General features: G+C 34.0%; 2 protein-coding genes across 3 annotated transcripts; one reads left to right on the top strand and one right to left on the bottom strand.

Annotated features, from left to right (window-relative positions):
• Positions 1-8,408: 8,408 nt before the first annotated feature.
• On the top strand, positions 8,409-15,947 carry LOC123913827 (linoleate 13S-lipoxygenase 3-1, chloroplastic-like). 2 transcript variants are annotated; one of them, XM_045964699.1, is made up of 8 exons: positions 8,409-8,948; positions 12,364-12,885; positions 13,042-13,326; positions 13,662-13,747; positions 13,844-13,951; positions 14,213-14,514; positions 14,634-14,900; positions 14,990-15,947. In XM_045964699.1, the coding sequence occupies exons 1-8, from the start codon at positions 8,582-8,584 to the stop codon at positions 15,744-15,746; spliced, it is 2,694 nt and encodes an 897-aa protein (XP_045820655.1). In that variant the 5' UTR covers positions 8,409-8,581; the 3' UTR covers positions 15,747-15,947. The 2 variants fall into 2 exon arrangements, with proteins under 2 accessions (XP_045820655.1, XP_045820656.1); XM_045964700.1 differs by having other exon boundaries at positions 8,831-8,948; positions 12,287-12,885.
• Positions 15,948-16,147: 200 nt separating this feature from the next.
• On the bottom strand, positions 16,148-18,409 carry LOC123913828 (GTP-binding protein At2g22870). Its single transcript, XM_045964701.1, has 4 exons — positions 17,850-18,409; positions 17,674-17,743; positions 16,922-17,084; positions 16,148-16,832 (listed from the first exon to the last, which is right to left on the bottom strand). Exons 1-4 carry the CDS (start codon positions 18,298-18,300, stop codon positions 16,623-16,625), a joined length of 894 nt encoding a protein of 297 aa, XP_045820657.1. The 5' UTR covers positions 18,301-18,409; the 3' UTR covers positions 16,148-16,622.
• Between the last annotated feature and the right edge of the window lie 476 nt (positions 18,410-18,885).

Raw genomic sequence — 18,885 nt, forward strand, 5'->3', positions numbered from 1 at the left:
GGCCAGACCTTGATAGGCCTGAGTCTGGCCTACGATTTTTCTTCAGGCCTGAGCCTGGCCTACGGCCTATCAAATGTTATTTATTTTGGTCTGGCCTGAGCCTTTTTAAAGTCTGGTCTGACCTTGTAGCCTATTTAAAAGTTTGTGTTATATAAATGTCTCTATATAGTCTTTTTAAATAGGCTAAACATGCCTTAAAAGCCTATTTCACATTTAAATTTTTATAATTTCTTCAACATTAAGAAAAAACTAATAAAATAATTAGCACAATAATTAAAAGTTAATAAAATAACAAATATGATTAAATAATAATATATTTTTTCTTTGGCAAAAAAATAAATATAAATAATAATATTATATAAATAATAATAATTAAATATAAACAGGCCGGCCTATCAGGCTTTATAGGCTTTTTTAGAAGCATGAGTCTGGCCTATATATGTGATCGTACCTGGTGATCAGAATAGATTGATGGCCGGTCCGTCGAGCGAGCGTCCACACCGAAGGGGGGGTTTGTACCTGCAGGTGCTCCGATGCCTAAGTCAGCAAAGTGAACAGAGAGATACAAAAGAAGAGAGAGAAAGAAAGTGTAGAATGGTTCTGAATACCTGGCTCTCCTGTATAGGAGAGCTTATATGGTGCCCCCAGCGCTGGGCCAAAGGTTGGTCTATTGGGCCTGGATAACCGGCCCAATAGGCCCAACTGCCAGGATAGCCCCTGTATCGTAGGGGAAGGCAGGTATTTGCCTCTATCCTGGTTTGGAGTCGTTCCGCTATTGGCGGGTAATGGATGACTCCGTGACGGATATGGTTAGTCAATGGAGCACGTGTTAAACATGCTGCTTAGCTGTTAAGCTAAGGCTGAATGAGTCGTCGTGCACGGATAGCCGAGCACGTGATTAGCGCGGAGCTAATCTGTTATGTCGAGCAGGACACGTCATTGGCTGACGTGTCGGGGAAGTATCCCCTTATTGGGCCATGCCCCAAATGTCGGGCATAAGTGACTGGGCCAGCTCTTGGCCCAGTCCAGAACAATATGTAAACAAGCTTTTTTCAAAGTCTAAGCCTGACATTTTTAATAAACAGGTCAGCCCAGCCCAGGCTTACACAGGCCAGGCCGAAGGCACCTGTAGGCCTCCTGGCCTATTCCCAACCCTAACAACCGAAAAAGAAATAACATTGTTGAGATAACCTTACAAATATAAAGAAGATGATACAAGAAGATGGCGGCAAGCGGTGAAGGGAAAAAAAAAAGTATTAGCTGTTTGGTAGGTTTTGTTGGTGGGAGGTGCATTAATAGATTAAGAAATAATATCTATAGGAAGATATTTTAATTTGCACAAATAGAATTACATGAGGTTTTAAGTGAGTGGGAGAATTTTAATCTAATGCGTCAATTAAATCTGATGGTTATTATTAATAGTTCTCATTTCTCACAATAATTATCAGTTCTCACCGGATACACTCTATATATATATATATATATATATATATATATATATATATATATATATATATATATATATATATATATAAGGGAGAGATCAAATTACACCGGTATAACATTTGAGTAATGTTACACCGCTCACTAACGCTTCAACGAATACAAATTTTACAAAATTTACCGTTGGATTGACCATTAGACTGATCTGAAATTGATGACATTACTAGCACCAACTTGAAGGCGTTTGTTTCTGTTAGAACTTAGACATGTTCAAAAATAAATGACATGTTTGATCATGTTTATGTTTGTCAATGCACATCTTAGATCGTTAATATCTTTAGTTATGTATTATTAAAAATTATAAAAATTGTATATTTTGAAAATACTCATAGAGACAAATCAAACAACATCTCATATGTTAATATTTGCATGTATATATTAGTAGAAAAATATGTTCAAAGTAGATTATATGAATAGTATACTAAGTCAAAATTAAGTCATTTATTTTGGAACGGAGAGAATAGGAATGATCATTTGTGAACAATATCCTAAGTATTTTCACGCCTCAAAACCATAGCAAAGGTTGTATATTGTTCTGCATCTAGTAAGACTCACTCTTTCATTCGTATTTTATTATCGAATATATTTTAGTAAAGGGGTCATGCTAACCGGTGCCCCCGGGGCACTGGTTAAGGAAACCAAAAAAGGAAATTTTAAAATTGAAAATAACACTTTTTAGACTTTCGAGACGTTGACTGCACAAACTTCAATATGATATTACTATATTTAGTTCCTTAAACAGTGCCCCCAGGACACTGTTTAGCATTTTCCTTTAGTAAATAGGATCCTCTCCAACATAAGCATCATTCTCTAACAAATTGATTAAAATGACCGTAAATTGGGGACCTGGATCCTCTCCTTCACCCCTTGTCTCCTTCTCTCTCCTTCCCCATATCAGCCACTTGATCAAAGATCAAGGGTTGGTGCAGCGTAGCTCGCGTACGCGCGCGCACACAGGATCACAATATCAAATCCCCCTCTCATTTCTCCACTTTCTTTCTCTCTCTTCGTTTTTCTCACTCTCACGTTCTCTCTTCTGTCTTCTCCCTTCTCTCAAACTTCATCCTCTTCTCTTTTTCTTTCTTCTTGCTTCTGTTTCTTCTTTTTGCTTCTTATTTTTTTTGGGTTTGTTATTTTGATTTTTAGATGGTGGTGGTTGATGATTTTTGATTGATGAAGATTGAAGGTGATGGTGGGATTTGTAGAGATTATGGATGATGAAGTGTGAGTGTGTGAGTGTGGGATTTGTAGATTTGATTTGCTTCATGGATTTAGTTGGAGATTATTGAGGCTTTAGATGGAGCTTGAATAGTTTGAATTTTTTCTTCTCATGGATTTTTTGGGACAGTGACAGTATTTGTGTTGTTGGTTGTTTTCCAGATTGATTCATCAACTCCATGGTTTGATTTGATCAATGTTTTTTGTTTTGTGACAGTGTTTGTGTTGTTGTGTTCCATGTTTGCTTCGGAGAAGAAGAAACGCATATGAGGAAGGAGGAGAAGTCAAAAGTTTGTTTTCTAGCTTGTTTTGTCAAAATAGATTTTGACCGCAAGATTGATCTAACGGGTCAGGATTGGAGAAGGAGAGAGATGGAGACAGTGGGTGATGGAGAGAATCCGGATCCGTAAATTGGTTAATCTTGGAGATATCTAGAGTTTATAAAATGTTGGAGAGGGATGGAGAGAAAATTTGTTGTAGAAGTATAAATTACCGAATTGAGACTCGATGTTGTGAGCGTCGGACAATTTGAGATCTCAAACTGAACTATGTCAGTTAAAATATTTCATTCATTGTGACTTCTCCATATTGATGACATGTCATACGGGGGGAGCATTTGTTATAAGGCAAAATTTATGGCGCACAACTTCCTCAAATTGTGCATTATGTACAAGTCATCGAAAATACTATAACGAATACAAATTTTACAAAATTTATTGTTAGATTGAAAGTTTATATGGTATAGATCAGCCATAAATTTTCTTAAAAAAATTGAAAATCATTTGATATGTTATTGAGACCCATCAACATTAACGGTTTTTGGATTTTTATTGAATACCGTTAATCTTGGTGGGTCTCAATAACATATCAAATGATTTTCAAAAAAATTAAAAAATTTATGTATGATCTAAACGATATAAACTTTCTATCCAACGGTGGATTTTGTAAAATTCGTATTCATTATAAAAATATCGAAGACTTGTGCACCATTTACCACTTAATCAAGTGGTGCATGTTAGACAAATATTTGTTATAAACCCAATTTGAATATGGTTACACTCCAAAATTAAGAGGAGAATTAGCGTTAAAGAAGGTCTTAGAATTAAATATTGGGTCTAACTCATCCTTACAAAACAGGCTTGTATGGTGATGATGGGTTAGACCCAATATTCAATTCTAAGATGGTATAAGAGCCTCTCCCCGATCCGTTGGGCCACCTGTTATCAGGTTTTCGCTATCGGGTCATCCACCGTTTATATCCACGCACCAAGCCCAATAGCACTAGTGCTGGGCATGGGGGAGTGTGTTAAGAAGTCTCACATCGGTTGTAAGATGAACTTGACAAATGTTTATAAGCAAGTGACAATCCTCATCTTATGAGCTGGTTTTATGAGATGAGTTAAACTCAATATTCATTTCTAAAAGAAATAAAGCTTCATATAATATTTTTCTGACTTTTCTCATTACTTGCTGCATCTTTATATAGAACTAGAATTCAAACTAGGGGTGTGCAAAAAATTTGGTTATCCTTAACCAAATTACTGATCAATCCATATCCAATTTTAGTTTGCAAAATCCATTTAAAAAAAAAACTACACCACTCCAATAAAAAAACACCAATTATAAACCATAACCACATTTTGTAATTTGGTTTGGAATTGGTTTGAAAATTTAGGCTCAATAGCTAATTCAGGCCCAATCTTCAATTTTTTAAAATTCTTTATTATATAATAAAATAATTAATTAAAAGAGGGGTGGAGGACCGGTGGTCAACCGGTGGTCAAAGCCGGACCACCGGCGGCCGGTGCGGCGGCGCTCCGGCAGGACGGCGGCGGACTGCGGTTTCCGGCGGACCTCCGACGACTTTCACGGCGGCCGTCGGTGGTGCTCCGGTGGTCGACGGTGGTGCTCCGACGGCCGGCCACCACCAACCACCCATACTATTTAAATATTATTTTATTTTAAAAATCAGATTTTTAATAATTATTTTAAAAATAATTAAAAAAATCAGTTTTTAATGTTTTTAATTTTTAAAAATAATTAAAAAATTCAGTTTTTTTTAAAATAATTAAAAAATCAGTTTTTAATGTTTTTAGTTTTTCAAAAATTTAGTATTTTAATTTTTTTCCTATTTATTAGTTTTTTTTTGTATTTAAAAATCAGATTTTTTAATTTTAAAAATTACTCTTTTTTTAAATAATAAAAAATATTTTTAAAACAATATAAAAAATAAGTTTTCGGCTAAGTAAAAAATAATTTGGGTTTAAAAAAAATATTTTATGGGTTGATTATAAACCAATTCAATCATAAAATTAATGAAAAATTATGTTTTTAAAATAATTAATAAATCTATTTTTTTTAAATCAACTAATAAAAAAAATTAGTTTAAGTAAAAAACCTATTTAAAATTGGATCATGTGAATAACTTAAATTTTATTACAAACCGGTTATAAATTGGTTCGATCCGGTTAATAACCAAATCCAAATTAGTTTTAAAAAATAACCGGTTTGTTATTGAAATGGTTTTGGTTTAGAACCAAAATCATCAATTAGGTGTGGTGTGGTTTCCAAACCATGCACACCCCTAATTCAAACTACCCTCTCCGTCCCAAAATTTAGGGACCGAGGGAGTAACTCCTAAATTCTTAGTATCTGTGTACAATAATACTATCTCAAAATGATACTAATTACATAAAATATGAAAAATCCTAACTACTTTTATTCTAAGAGATGTTACCTTTGGTGAAATTGATTCATATCAGCATTTTGCCATTAAGTATGAAATTTAGGGAGTATTAAATTTGCCTAATATTTTATATGATAACAGAACTCTTATTGGAGGTGGTGATAGTTCTCTTAAAAGTGTTAGTCCTCTATGATATGAAAGTTAGTAACAACTTGTGGAGAATGTGCATGCGAGTCCTCTAATAATTGGTGGCGTGATTCCAAATTCATACTACGTTACCTCATCTCCTACAAAAGTTAAAAAGATTAAGAAAAATGCTCCTTGCAATTTACAAACAAAAACTTAAAAAGATTAAGCTGTGGCTAATAACGTTTGCCACAAAAATTGAGGGTTGTCTATTTGGCATCGTAAAATTTAGCCACGGTTATATTAGATTTTTTGTCACACTTAACAAACTTTATGAGTACAATAACAGTCGTCTATATTGATGTTATATATCACACGTTAATTTTTTCTTTTGATAAATAAATATTTCGCTTCAATTAATCATACTACTATTATGATATGTTAAGTGTAAGTTAAAATTTCACATTTGATAAAAGAGTTGTCCAACATTTTTTTTCTTTCAATAAGTATGTTGTACAACATATACTCTCTCCGTCCCATCTTATAAGACCTAATTTGACTAAATACACTATTTATATGTCTTGTTTTGATCGTATTTTTCTAAAAGTATATAAATGTAAATATTCTCATATAAGATATTGTTTTATTTGTTTCGATGAATATTTTCAAAATATCAAAAATTTATAATTTTTACTAATAGACACAATTAAAAATATTCGTAATCAAAATTATGTATTGAAGTACGTGCAATGATCAACAAGTTCTTATATTTTGGAACGGAGGGAGTAAGTCATCAGACTTTTTTTGGATAAAAATACAATGTTCAATCATACTTATGTGATTGCTCTTAATCTAATGTGACAATTCTATTGAGTGGATTCCTCCTCAAGCGAGCTTACAAAAATGAAAGAAAAAATAGTAAGACAAATAAAGAAAGAAAAGAATTTTATGTTTTGTTGGGCCTTAGCCCATGTGAATTGAAAGAAGGACAAAACTTACGGTAGCTAAGTACTGTTCTATAAAAAACTTGTAGCTATTCATTGTCAATTTGAGTGATGCCGTGATTATTAATGTTGATACTTTCTTTCTTTTTTGACACAATAATACCCTTATTTTTGGCATAACAGAAGGTACAATGTCTCCTTCCATGATGTGGGGTTGTTTTCAAATGTCTTCTTCTCTATATCGGTGTAATTGTACAACTGTGAGTGCTGTGATATAATAGTAGCAGCCATCAAAGAAAAGTCTCACAGGTAAACATTGGTGGTATCCATTATTTTGATAGTGTGGAAGCATGGTTTGAAATTTAGTTGTTGGAATTAAATCAATAATATATATACATGTTTATCATATTGTAACATAACTTTAATGCGAAAACCAAATAGTCACAAGAGCATGTATAAAGTCATAGGATCGACAAGATGATCTATATCAAGATTATAGGAATACCTGAATTGACGAATCCATATATGCAATAACCTGAAACAGAATCGGATGACAAGCACCTGTTGACTTGTGGTTATTCCTCAATCAGGACTCTTTATGCTCTAAGCGCACTTCAGATGGGAAGAAGAGGCGATATGCTCTGTGTTCGGTATATTGGGGATCATAGCCTTTATATAGTGTGATGGCCAATTAGGGTTCCCATTATTCCGAAATGGTTCATCCTGACATCCACTCATATTGAGCTCATATCTAATTAATTAATTAATTAATTTCTAAATAGAAATCTAATTAGTCTTTTAACTTTGTTTGATCACTTAATCAATTAAGGCTCCTAATTGATAAATAGCTAATATAATTATACTTTGATGCTCAAAATTTGGTCTTTAATTCGGTCTCTATAGCGACCGAATTATTTCGGTCGCTAAATCTGTCTCTAAAAGCGAATTTTCTAGTAGTGTATTATTGGAATATCATAAAATATTCCAATAGAGTCTGCAGTCGTGATTGCGGCTGTGATATTGCGGATGCAGTAGTCTCAGCAACCGCGTCGTATTATAATTCATGTAATCTTTAATTACATATACTACTATAACGTAACCGCATCATGAACCACATAAGACGAATTCTGACATATTATATTCGTTTAAATCATTTCACAAAAAAATTAAATTTTAAAACCCGATCAAGTCTTGAAATTTAAAGAAATTTTTTACTTTTAATAATATATGTCAACTTTTGCCTTTGCTAGCCCCTTCTAGTTTTTATTCCCTTTTCCATGATGTTGTTGTTGGGTTGTTTTTAAAAACTTTTTTATTTATATTTAAAAACATTAATTTTAAGCCTTAGGGTTAAAATCAAGCAATTGAAACTTAAAGGACCAAAACTTCATTTAAGCCTTAATTAATTCAAATGTTAGAAATTTGAGAGACCAACTTAAGACATTTAAAATATAAGGACCACTTTGAACATTTAAAACATAAGAGATCAACTTAAAACCTAAAATAAACATGGACCAAATATATAACTAAAATTATAATTAATAAAAATATTTGTCCACAAAATAATATTGAACTATCATAAAATATTTCAGGAGTGCTCTCGTGATCCATTGTACTGTGTGACATATTTTACATTTTGCTTTTTTGTACAACACATATTTCACATGTTACAATTGACTATGTATGCACATTAAATCATAATTTTTAGAATTCGGTTTTGGGCCTAACTCATCCTTATAAAATCGGCTTGTAAGATGATGATTGTCTCTACTTTATAAACACTACGTATTATTAAAAGTAAAGACAATCTTCACCTTACAAGCTAGTTTTGTAAGGATGAGTTAGGTCCAAAATCCAATTCAAATATGGTATCAGAGTCGGGTTAAGGGTGAGTGTTGAATATGTAGTTGTGTTGTTGGAGTTTGTTTGAAGTCTCACATTGTTTAAGTTTCCAAACTTTTGATCACATAAATATGTCAAGACAACCTCACCCTATGAGCTAACTTTGGTTGAGATCCAAACGTGTTTAACGATAATAATTTAACATTTTTTGGCTATATATTGGGACATTCATTTGGTTTTGGTAAGTAGGCAAATCAAAGAAATGGCTGGGACGAAAATTGTCACGGCCATGAATTGCATGCCACAAAACAAAGTTCATGGGTTTCAAGGACGCACACCTCTTAGTCTAAGCCATTCCATTAAGAAGCAAAAATTGGTGTATTATTGGAGTATGAATGGTAAGAGTAAGACCAAATTCAGAGTAATGAATCAGAAGGGGAAACAAATAGCACCACAAGTGGAAACTGAGGAGAACATTACTAGCACCAAGTTTATGGCGCTGGTTTCCGTGAGAAATAGTAGTAATAATAATAAGGCATTTCTGAATAATTTCCTAAGTATTTTCATGCCTCAAAACAATACCAAAGGTTGTGTTGTTCTGCAGTTAGTAAGCACAAAACTTGATCCTAGTAAGACTCTCTCTCTCTCTCTCTCTCCCCCTCACCCTCCCTCTCTCAATATGCATCATTCTTTAACAAATTAATTAAGACAAAAAATTAAGAGAAATGAGTGTAGGAGAAAAGATAATTCTTTTTGGCAGATCTATAGAGATAATAAAATGTTGGAGAGGGATGGAGAGAAAATTTGTTGTAGATTCATTAAATATGTTTTTGGTCAGTATAAAACGGTGAACTTCTAAATTTATTTCTTACTTAATTTTTATTATATTTTTAGTACCTAAAAAATTTATAGGGACTACAAATATAATAAAAATTAAGTAAGAATTAAATTTAGAAGATCCACATTTTATAAGGACTAAAAACATATTTAACCCTTAAAAAATAGTATTTCTAACTCTACATTTTATTTTTTGGTTTACGAAAGAGTAGATGATCGAACCCCGACCTCATACATCATATTATCCAAAGCCCTCGCCACTAGACAAAATCCAGTGGCTTTTTCTAACTCTACATTATTAACTAGAAGATATTTCTATATTCTAATAATAGAAACAATACTACTCCGATTTTATATATAAGCAAAAATTGATTTTCAAAATTCATTAAAAACATAGTGTATTTAGCTCTGTATTTTTTTGGTGATAAATTAGCCCGTATCTAACTCTATATTATTAATTAAATATATCAATTTTTCAATAAATCTAAGAAACTAAATTTTACTTAAATATGAAACATGAGGGAGTATGTGAAGCTCCGATACTCCAAAAATGACAAAGTATCGTGTCTGATATGTATTCGATACCGATACTCGTCCGATACTTTTCGATACACGTATCGGAGAAGTATCGACAATTAATATTATTTTTTAAAATAAAATATAATCAATACTTGTCGGATACTTTTCCGATACGTGTATCGATCGAAAAAGTATCGGGCAATTAATGCTCTTTGATGATGGAAACATGAGTCAACTAACGAAAATCGGTTATTCCTGGTTCAAAAAAAAAACTAACGAAAATCGTTTTTGAGATATTTTTTTAAAAAAATGTGATTTTTATTAATTTAAAATCTCTAATATAAATATTTAAGTTACTAAATATCAAAATTAATCTTTTAATTTATAAAGAGATGAATTTAAAATAATTTTTACTATTTTTATCAGCTATCATAAAAATTAATTTAAACAATACAAAAAAAAAAATACTTATGTCTTTTAAAGTTAGAAAAAGGGCCCTACTTGATGTCAGAACTGACTCCCGAACCAGATTAAACTGATGGTGAAAACAAAAAAAAATTAAAATAGCTTCGTATTTATTTTTTAGATTTTTGAAATTTTATGATACAAAAAACTTGTAACGGTGATCAAATATTTAAAACGCCATTTTAAGAGAACCTACTTAACCCATTTTTTATTTGAAACTTTTATAATGAAAGCTTTAATAAAAAAATACACTATAAAAATCATTTTAAAAAATAAAAATAAAACAAATGGGCCCATAATAGTAGCGCCATCCAGAAACAAAGAAAAGTGTCTCTCGAGAAGGAGGCTGGCAACAAAGAGAAGAGAAGAAGAACTCACCGGTGACAAAAGCGTATTCAACAAACGTTTTACATTTCGGCTAAAAATTTAGTATGCTATTTTTGTGGCCGAGTTAATTATTTTGATAATTTTTGCAGTAGTTTTGACTAATATTTGTGTCAGGTTTAGAATACTCGTTTTTTTTTTTTTTTTGTGAGATTTGTTCTCTTGTTATTAGTTTCATAGTTAGTGAGTATTTTATACTTCGTCAATTCATAGAGATAGTAGGAAGACATGTACCCATTATTATGATAGTGGAAACATAGTTTTAAATTGAGGTCCGCATCGTAATTGGGGCTCGAGTATTGCTAATTTGGTAGCATATACAACCGCATCATACTGCAATTGTGGTGTGATCTTTAATCACATGTATTACTACAGCGTAACCGCATCAGGAACCACATTGGATGAACTCAAACATATGCATTTAAATATTTTCACAAAAAATTAAATTCATTTCACACCACTAAGTTGCGGTAAGCGCAATGCCCACAATCGCAGCAACAACAGTGGGGACATTACTACTACTAGCACCAATTTTAGGGAGCTGGTTTCCGTGAGAAATCGTAATAATGATACGGCATTTGTGAACAATTTCCTAAGTATTTTCATTCCCCAAAACCATAGCAAAGGTTGTGTTGTTCTGCAGCTAGTAAGCACAAAATTTGTAATAAAGATTATCCTTTCTTCTTTATCTTAAATCCAATAACTTGATCATAGTAAGACTCACTCTCTCATTCGTATTTTATCATGGAGAATGTTAACATGTGCCCTAAGAGGCACATGTTAATAAGATAAATATGAAAAAAAATTATTGAATTTGTGGTGTATTAAAATCTTTTAAGAAATAACCCTAATTAATTAATATAACAACACATTAGAGTGGCGGCTCACAAAAGGAAAAAAAGGAAAGCACCGTAACATAATTTTTCTTAGTGATTTGGGAAAAATAGTGACGAGGAAGATGTGTGTTGATATTGTCTATGGCCTTGAAAATGTTTGAATTAAAGAGACTTTGTTTCTCTTCTATCTGTTCGTTCCAATCCTCTAATACAGGAGCTAGTCTATGTCATGATGCACAACTATGATTACTAATTCATAAATGAGAATTTCCTTAAAATGCTATATTTTATATTTTTGGGTAGCTTAACATGTGCCCTTATGACACAAGTTAACATGACCCTTTTATTATTGAATACTCCATCTATCCCATATTATAAGAATTACTTTGACTAAATGTACCATTCATTTATCTTGCTTTGACAATATTTTTTTTTAATAAAATATAGATGTAAATATTAACCTATAAGATATTGTTTGATTTGTTTCGATGAGTATTTTCAAAATATCAAGTTTTTATAATTTTTACTAATAGAGAATTAAAGATATTATTGATCAAAATTGTGCATTAGCATTTAGCATACATGCAGTAGTCAAATATGTCTTATATTTTGGGACGGATGGAGTATTTTTTAGCAAATAGGATCCTATCCTACATATGCATCATTCCCTAACAAAGAAAAATGAGTGTAGGAGAAATGAGAAAGGAAATTGTGAGAGATCTTGAGATAATAAAATGTTGAAGACGGGTGAAGAATATTTTTGTTATAGATGTGTAAATTACCGAATTAAGACTCGAAATTGTGAGTGCCGCACAATTTGGGACCTTGCGGAATAGCAAATTTCCTTCTTTAAATAGCTCTGATAGGAGTGTTATATTGTCACGCTAAATGACATTGTTGTGACTTAAGTCTATGTTTGATGACAGGTTTGTAGCTTTGCTGCAAATACACACTTATTGTTTGATGCTAAACTTTTTTGGTTGTATATATGTTAAAATGAAAGGGAGTATGGAGCCAAAGTTGAGCCATGAAACAGTGTTGGAGTTTTCCAAATTAGAACATAAAGGAAGCACAAGCAGCATCTACAGAGTGGAATTCATAGTTGACTCAGATTTTGGTGTCCCTGGAGCTGTCACTGCAGTTAACAACTATGACAATGAGTTTTTCTTGGAAACTATAAACATTAAAGAAAAGGGAAATATTTGTTTCTCTTGCGAGTCTTGGATTCAACCAAATAAGCTTGATCCACACAAGAGAATTTTCTTCATCAACAAAGTGTATCTACCTTGTGAAACACCAAATGGGCTGAAAGAATTCAGAGGAAGGGAGCTAAAGCAAATGAGAGGTGGTGATGATGGTAGTGAGAAAGGACAACTGAGACCTTGGAACAGGATTTATGACTATGATGTTTACAATGATTTGGGAGATCCAGACAAAGGAAATGATTATGCAAGGCCAACTCTTGGTGGCCAACACAACCCTCATCCCACACGTTGTCGTACCGGTCGTCCTCCTACCAAGTCTGGTCAGTTTTCAATTTAGAAATACCAATTTAGAAACATCATGTATTGCATCTAAGCTTAGACCTAAATTTTGAAGTGATAGCTAGGATTACGTGCATGTGAATTATGAACTACAATATACCGCTTTACTTTCCACATTAACATGCAAATGTGGACAGATGCGAAGGCAGAATCGCGACCAAGTGAATCAGAGTTAATATATGTGCCTAGAGATGAAGAATATGAGGACATTAAGCAACAATATATTAATCAAGGAAAATTGAAGGCAGTGCTTCGTAATATTGTGCCTGGTTTAAGGTATAAAATCATGGGCAGTGAAGTAATTTCAAACATTGATCGCTTCATTCAAGAGCCTACAGAGCACTCTGTACCCAAGTCTCTGCTCAATTTAGGAGTGGCCATGGGACAATTTTTTAAATTTGACCCTCCAAAGCTATTTTCAAGTAAGTGAAAATGTAAATATCGTTTCTTTATGTAGCACCAACACCAACATTTCACATTGTAGTTGTGTTTGGTGTCTGACATGTGTCAATATTCGGCAATAATACAATACGACACATTACATTCAATTATTCTGTTTTATTTATTTTTTGAAAAAATGATTCTATTTCCTTAAATTATTATTGATGTCGACTTATCAGTGTTGTATTTGGTGTTCATCTACGTGGGTGTGTTTGTCAAAACCAAATGAATTTTTTCCATGTCAAAGTACATACATATGTATGTGTGTGGTTTCATTTTTGAAACAAATATTCAAATGAAGGGGAATAATTTTCAGGTGGAAAATCACATTTCTTAAGTGATGATGAATTTGGACGTCAAGTGCTCGCTGGGTTAAACCCTTTAAGTATTGCAAGGCTAAAGGTAAACATAACAATAACAAAATATCATGTTACCATTGAGTATTATAGTTAATGCAGCATTCTGTTCTTTCACTTTGTCATTTTTCTTTGCCAATAGGTTTTCCCACCAGTAAGTAAGCTGGATCCCTCTATATATGGTTCAGTAGAGTCGGCATTGAAAGAAGAACACATTATAGACCACATTGAAGGGATGTCTATCCAACAGGTACAAAAGTTGGTCATCTTTCATTCTTTCCTTATATCAAGATTGACCGCAGTCGGTGAACATCAACCGTTAGATGGAGATTGGGTGGCTTGTGTTTTAACTTCTAAAATCTGATTTATATTACATCTTAAAATATCTTCAACATCTCGTCGAGATTGCAACTTCATGAAATGATATCAGTATGCAATGCATGTCCTTTTTCTTAGGCTAAGTTCCATGGGAATGACAAACCATAAAATGTTTTTTGCTTTCAACTTTTAGGCATTGGAAGAGAATAAGTTATTCGTGCTGGACTATCATGATGTTTACTTGCCATTCCTTGATCGGATTAATGCTCTTGAAGAGCGCAAAGCTTATGCGACAACCACAATTTTCTTCCTCACCAAAATGGGAACTTTAAAACCCATTGCTATTCAGCTTGCTCTGCCAACAGGGGATCCAAATACTGCATGCAAGCAGGTTCTTAACCCTTCGGTAGATAAAACCTCCAAATGGCTCTGGCAATTCGCCAAAGCCCATGTTTGTGCTAATGATGGTGGTGTTCATACACTAGTGCACCACTGGTATGAAATTTTATTTCCATGCAAATATTATCAGTAGTAGTAGTATTTGAGAGAATACTTGCCCAAAACTTCTGCATTTGAAAATAAATGATGACATTTCGCCTATGATAATCGAACAGGTTAAGAATACATGCATGCATAGAACCATTAATAATTGCAGCTCATCGGCAATTAAGTGTGATGCATCCTGTATTCAAGCTTCTGCATCCCCATATGCGCTATACACTCAAGACAAATGCAACAGCCCGTGAGGTACTCATCAACGCTGAAGGTTCCATAGAGAAAAACTACACTCCCGGGAGATACAGTATGCAAATTACCTGTGCTGCCTATAAAGATTGGTGGCGGTTCGACATGGAAGGCCTTCCTCCCGATCTTATAAGAAGGTAAACAACACTTTTCCCTTCATCAAAATTCCCTGCACAAAGTGAATAATATTAAGATCTAAACATTTCATAATATTATTTTCATACAGAGGTTTGGCAGTTCCAGATGCAACCCAGCCACATGGTATTAGACTACTTATTGAAGATTATCCTTATGCAGCTGATGGACTCCTCATATGGTCCAGTATAGAGAAGTTGGTCAGGACCTATGTGAACCATTACTACAAAGATTTGAATGCCATTTCTTCTGACTATGAACTCCAATCCTGGTACAAAGAATTCATCAACATGGGACACCCTGATCATAAAAACGCTTCCTGGTGGCCACAACTTCACAACCCTGAGGATCTCATATCCTTGCTTACCACCATAATCTGGATTGTATCAGCGCAGCATGCTGTCTTGAACTTTAGTCAATACCCCTATGCTGGGTATGTCCCAATCCGGCCACAATTAATGAGAAAACTAATTCCAAATGAGGAGGATTCTGACTACGCAGATTTCGTCAAGGATCCAGAGAGATACTTTCTATCATCACTGCCAAGTTTATTTCAGGCAACAAAGTTCATGGCTGTGATCAACATAGGTTCGGCACACTCACCGGATGAGGAGTATATAGGAGATAGAAATGACAAGTCTTCTTGGTTGGGAGAACCTGAGATCATTGATGCACTCATCCAATTTTCAACGGACATGAAAAATATTGAGAAGGAGATTAAAAGAAGAAATGCTGATCCAAAACTTAGGAATCGATGTGGCCATGGAGTTTCATCATATGAACTGCTTATACCAAGCTCAGGAAGTGGGGCTACCGGACGAGGGGTGCCAAATAGTGCAACAGTTTAATATGTGTTGTGGACAGACCAGGCACTGAATATATGTTCTATTATTATTCACATCTTAGGTGCATTAAAATGGATACAAAGTCCATCACCTATAAACACAAAACCTAATAATAACATAAAATAAAAGAACACTAGAGGGTTGAAGTCATTTGCAACTATGTAGCAGATTTGGAAGTTAACAAGTTTAAATCTTTCTGTGTTACACATGCAGAAATTTATTACTGAACTGTCATAAATATTCAAGATGAGTGTATTAAACAAACAGAAGATTAAGTCAAAATACCACAATGCTTCGTACCTAATTAAAAAAAGCCTGATTTTTTTTTTAGTACTACCCATTAAAGTTGTCAATATAGGTGTGAGACTTGTAGTATCATAATACCCAACTTATACATACAACAATAGAGGTAAGCAAGGAGATGAGATCCTCGCGGGCTGCATTAATAATGTTAGCAATCTATTAAATACAACAGAGTATCAAAATGTTCAAGTACTGCAGAAGTTTCCTTCTCCTCCGGCAAACAAAAGCCAAGGAAATTGTTTGCAGAAATATGTATTCTGGAAAGTGGAAACAAAAAAGATAGAAATTATAAGTTTCACTATTGAAAGCATACAATATTTCCTATACTGTGTTACTCCCATATGTGTATAGCATGACAGCATATAAAATTCCAGTATACATAAACAACTCAAATCCACATGTAAGATATAGATACCGTTGTGGTTTGAGGGGGAACAATGATCCAACTGAAATATGAGTCATCCCATAGCCTTTCCACATGACTCATCTATGTGGTTGTATCTTTTGTAATCTCAACTTTGCTTCTGCATGGAATGCTCTTATAGATAGTATCTTTCTTACTTTTAAGCAGTTCTCCTATTGATCCCAGTAGTTTCTTAGCTGAGATACATGCAAGAGAAGATCGTCTCTGCCTAATCCAGTAACACTGCTAGTCATAATCCACGGGGGATGTTGTTTGTAGTTTTGTTTTATTATCTCTTGAAACTCCTTTATGTTTTCATCAGGTCGCTTCCCCTTTGCCACCTTCATTTTATCACATTTTGTGAAAACAAAGGTAACTGGTATCTGCAATCCACAAAATTCTAAGAGTTCAGACTTAATTCAGTACCCTAACAACATAATATTACGAACTAAACACAAAAAAAGAATCATACATTATTGCGTCCAAGCCAATTTGCACAATCAAAGTCAATCCTTTGAGGTGGAACACTTGCATCAATGAGAAGCAAGACAGACACAAGAGTATCTCTATTTAAAAAGTAACCTTTCGTAAAGGAGGACCAGTCGGTTTTAGCAGCTTCAGATGCTTTAGCAAAGCTGCATAAACGCACAAAAGAAAACATAAGAAACAGTTTTACACATGACAAGCAGTTACCAGTAACACCTCCAAAGACCGGCTTGAATACTCTCTAATCAAATAAAACACAGGAAATAACATCAACAAAGAAACCACTGATGAATGATGAGGCCTACGAATTAGGAATACATGTAAGCACGCAACATTGTAACTGAGCTAGTAAAATTGTTGATTTATCCTATGGGTCTGTTTTGATTGGCTTATTCAAATGACTAACATAAGCACTTGCAAGACTGATTAAGAGAGCTCATGAAAACAGATTATGAAATGTGCATAAACTATTTTCAATTTATTTCCATAAGCTCTCCACTCTCCAGGATAACTTATGAAAACAAATTGACTTAATTTTATCTTAGTGCTTATAGCGCATAATAAGTGTTTATGCTATAAGCACTTAATTCAGTTGTTTATCCATACAATGATACAAGACCTCAATTCAATTCAATTTTAGTTGTCATCAATTTTACATAATCAATTCATTCAAAATCAATTGTTCTCGGCGCATAACCAAAGATACACTAATACAACATTGGGAAGTTTGTAACTCACCCATAACCAGGCAAGTCAACAAGGTACCACTTTTTGTTTACCAAGAAGTGATTAATAAGCTGTGTCTTCCCTGCAACAAGTACCAAAAACAAATTACATTACACAAACAAACAAACAAACTCAAAGAAGCTAGTAATGAATTTCAAAAAAAAAAAGGTTGCAAAAATGAGAAGAACCTGGTTTCTTAGAGGTGAGAGCGAGCTCTTTCTTACGAACAAGTGAATTGATAAGAGAAGATTTGCCAACATTAGAACGACCGAGAACAGCGAATTCGGGTCGATCATCTTTAGGGCAATCTTTAGCACGAGGACTACTCTTAATAAATTCAACATCCTTAATTTTGGAATCTCCAGCGTAGGGTCCGATGACGATGTTGGAGAATGGAAGAATCATGGAGTCGTTGATATCAGTTGGTTCAACTCCGGGAGGGATGAATAAGAAGGGTTTTTCGGAAGGGGTTAGGGTTTTGGAAGCGGAAATTGAAGAGTAGTGTCGGAAGGATATAAGAGAAGGGGTGGTTGTTGTTGGTTTGGGAATGGAGAGAGTGGAAGTGTGAGTGAGATAGAGAGAAGGAGGAGGGGTTTGGAAGAAGAAGGTGAGTGTTAGTGTTGCTCTTCTTAGCGCCATTGTGATAGTGGATTAGGTGAGTACAGTTACAGAAATGGTAGTAGGGTTTTAGCAAGGTACTCGTGTTGTTATCCGGTGGTAGTGGTGGCAAACAGACAAAACGGATTACATTATGCGTCTACCTTAGCCAAGTTCATCAGTTCGATCCCTGGTTTGGGCATGCGGAAGTGTTAAATTTTTTAGAAAGAGTTTGCCATTCATTTTGGTCCCACAAGGCTCGAGGGATTAGTCTATGCAATTGCACGCACAAGATACCCGATTTACAACAATAAAAATAAAATAAAGAGACTTTGTTCTAGAAAAAATACTACAAATTTTGAATTTTTTTGGGCCGAGTGGTTTCCTGAACCCGGGTCTGATTCCACGGTTTGTCCGATTTTGGACGGCTCATTTCGGTTTTTGTGGTTTACCTGACCAGCAGCTTTCAAGGTCTATCTGGACTAGACAGAATCCTAGTTCACGGTTTAATCGGTTCAACCAGTTGATATACGATATGATTTTCAAAACATTGCAATATATGAAAAGAAAAGGGCTTCTCATCAAAGTAAAAGGAAAAACAAGAAGCAAGTGATTTTTCTATTGCAT

Source organism: Trifolium pratense, linkage group LG3 (assembly GCF_020283565.1).
Source record: "Trifolium pratense cultivar HEN17-A07 linkage group LG3, ARS_RC_1.1, whole genome shotgun sequence".
Taxonomy (NCBI): Eukaryota; Viridiplantae; Streptophyta; class Magnoliopsida; order Fabales; family Fabaceae; genus Trifolium; species Trifolium pratense.

Excerpts from the sequence above, each read along its gene's own strand:
- LOC123913828 (XM_045964701.1), bottom strand. The coding sequence starts at position 18,300 with ATGGCGCTAAGAAGAGCAACACTAACACTCACCTTCTTCTTCCAAACC. Across the intron at positions 17,744-17,849 it reads TCTCACCTCTAAGAAACCAG|GGAAGACACAGCTTATTAAT; the intron begins GTTCTTCTCATT and ends TACTTGTTGCAG. Across the intron at positions 16,833-16,921 it reads ATTGGCTTGGACGCAATAAT|ATACCAGTTACCTTTGTTTT; the intron begins GTATGATTCTTT and ends TGTGGATTGCAG.
- LOC123913827 (XM_045964699.1), top strand. The coding sequence starts at position 8,582 with ATGGCTGGGACGAAAATTGTCACGGCCATGAATTGCATGCCACAAAAC. Across the intron at positions 8,949-12,363 it reads AAGCACAAAACTTGATCCTA|GGAGTATGGAGCCAAAGTTG; the intron begins GTAAGACTCTCT and ends TTAAAATGAAAG. Across the intron at positions 13,952-14,212 it reads AAGGGATGTCTATCCAACAG|GCATTGGAAGAGAATAAGTT; the intron begins GTACAAAAGTTG and ends TTCAACTTTTAG.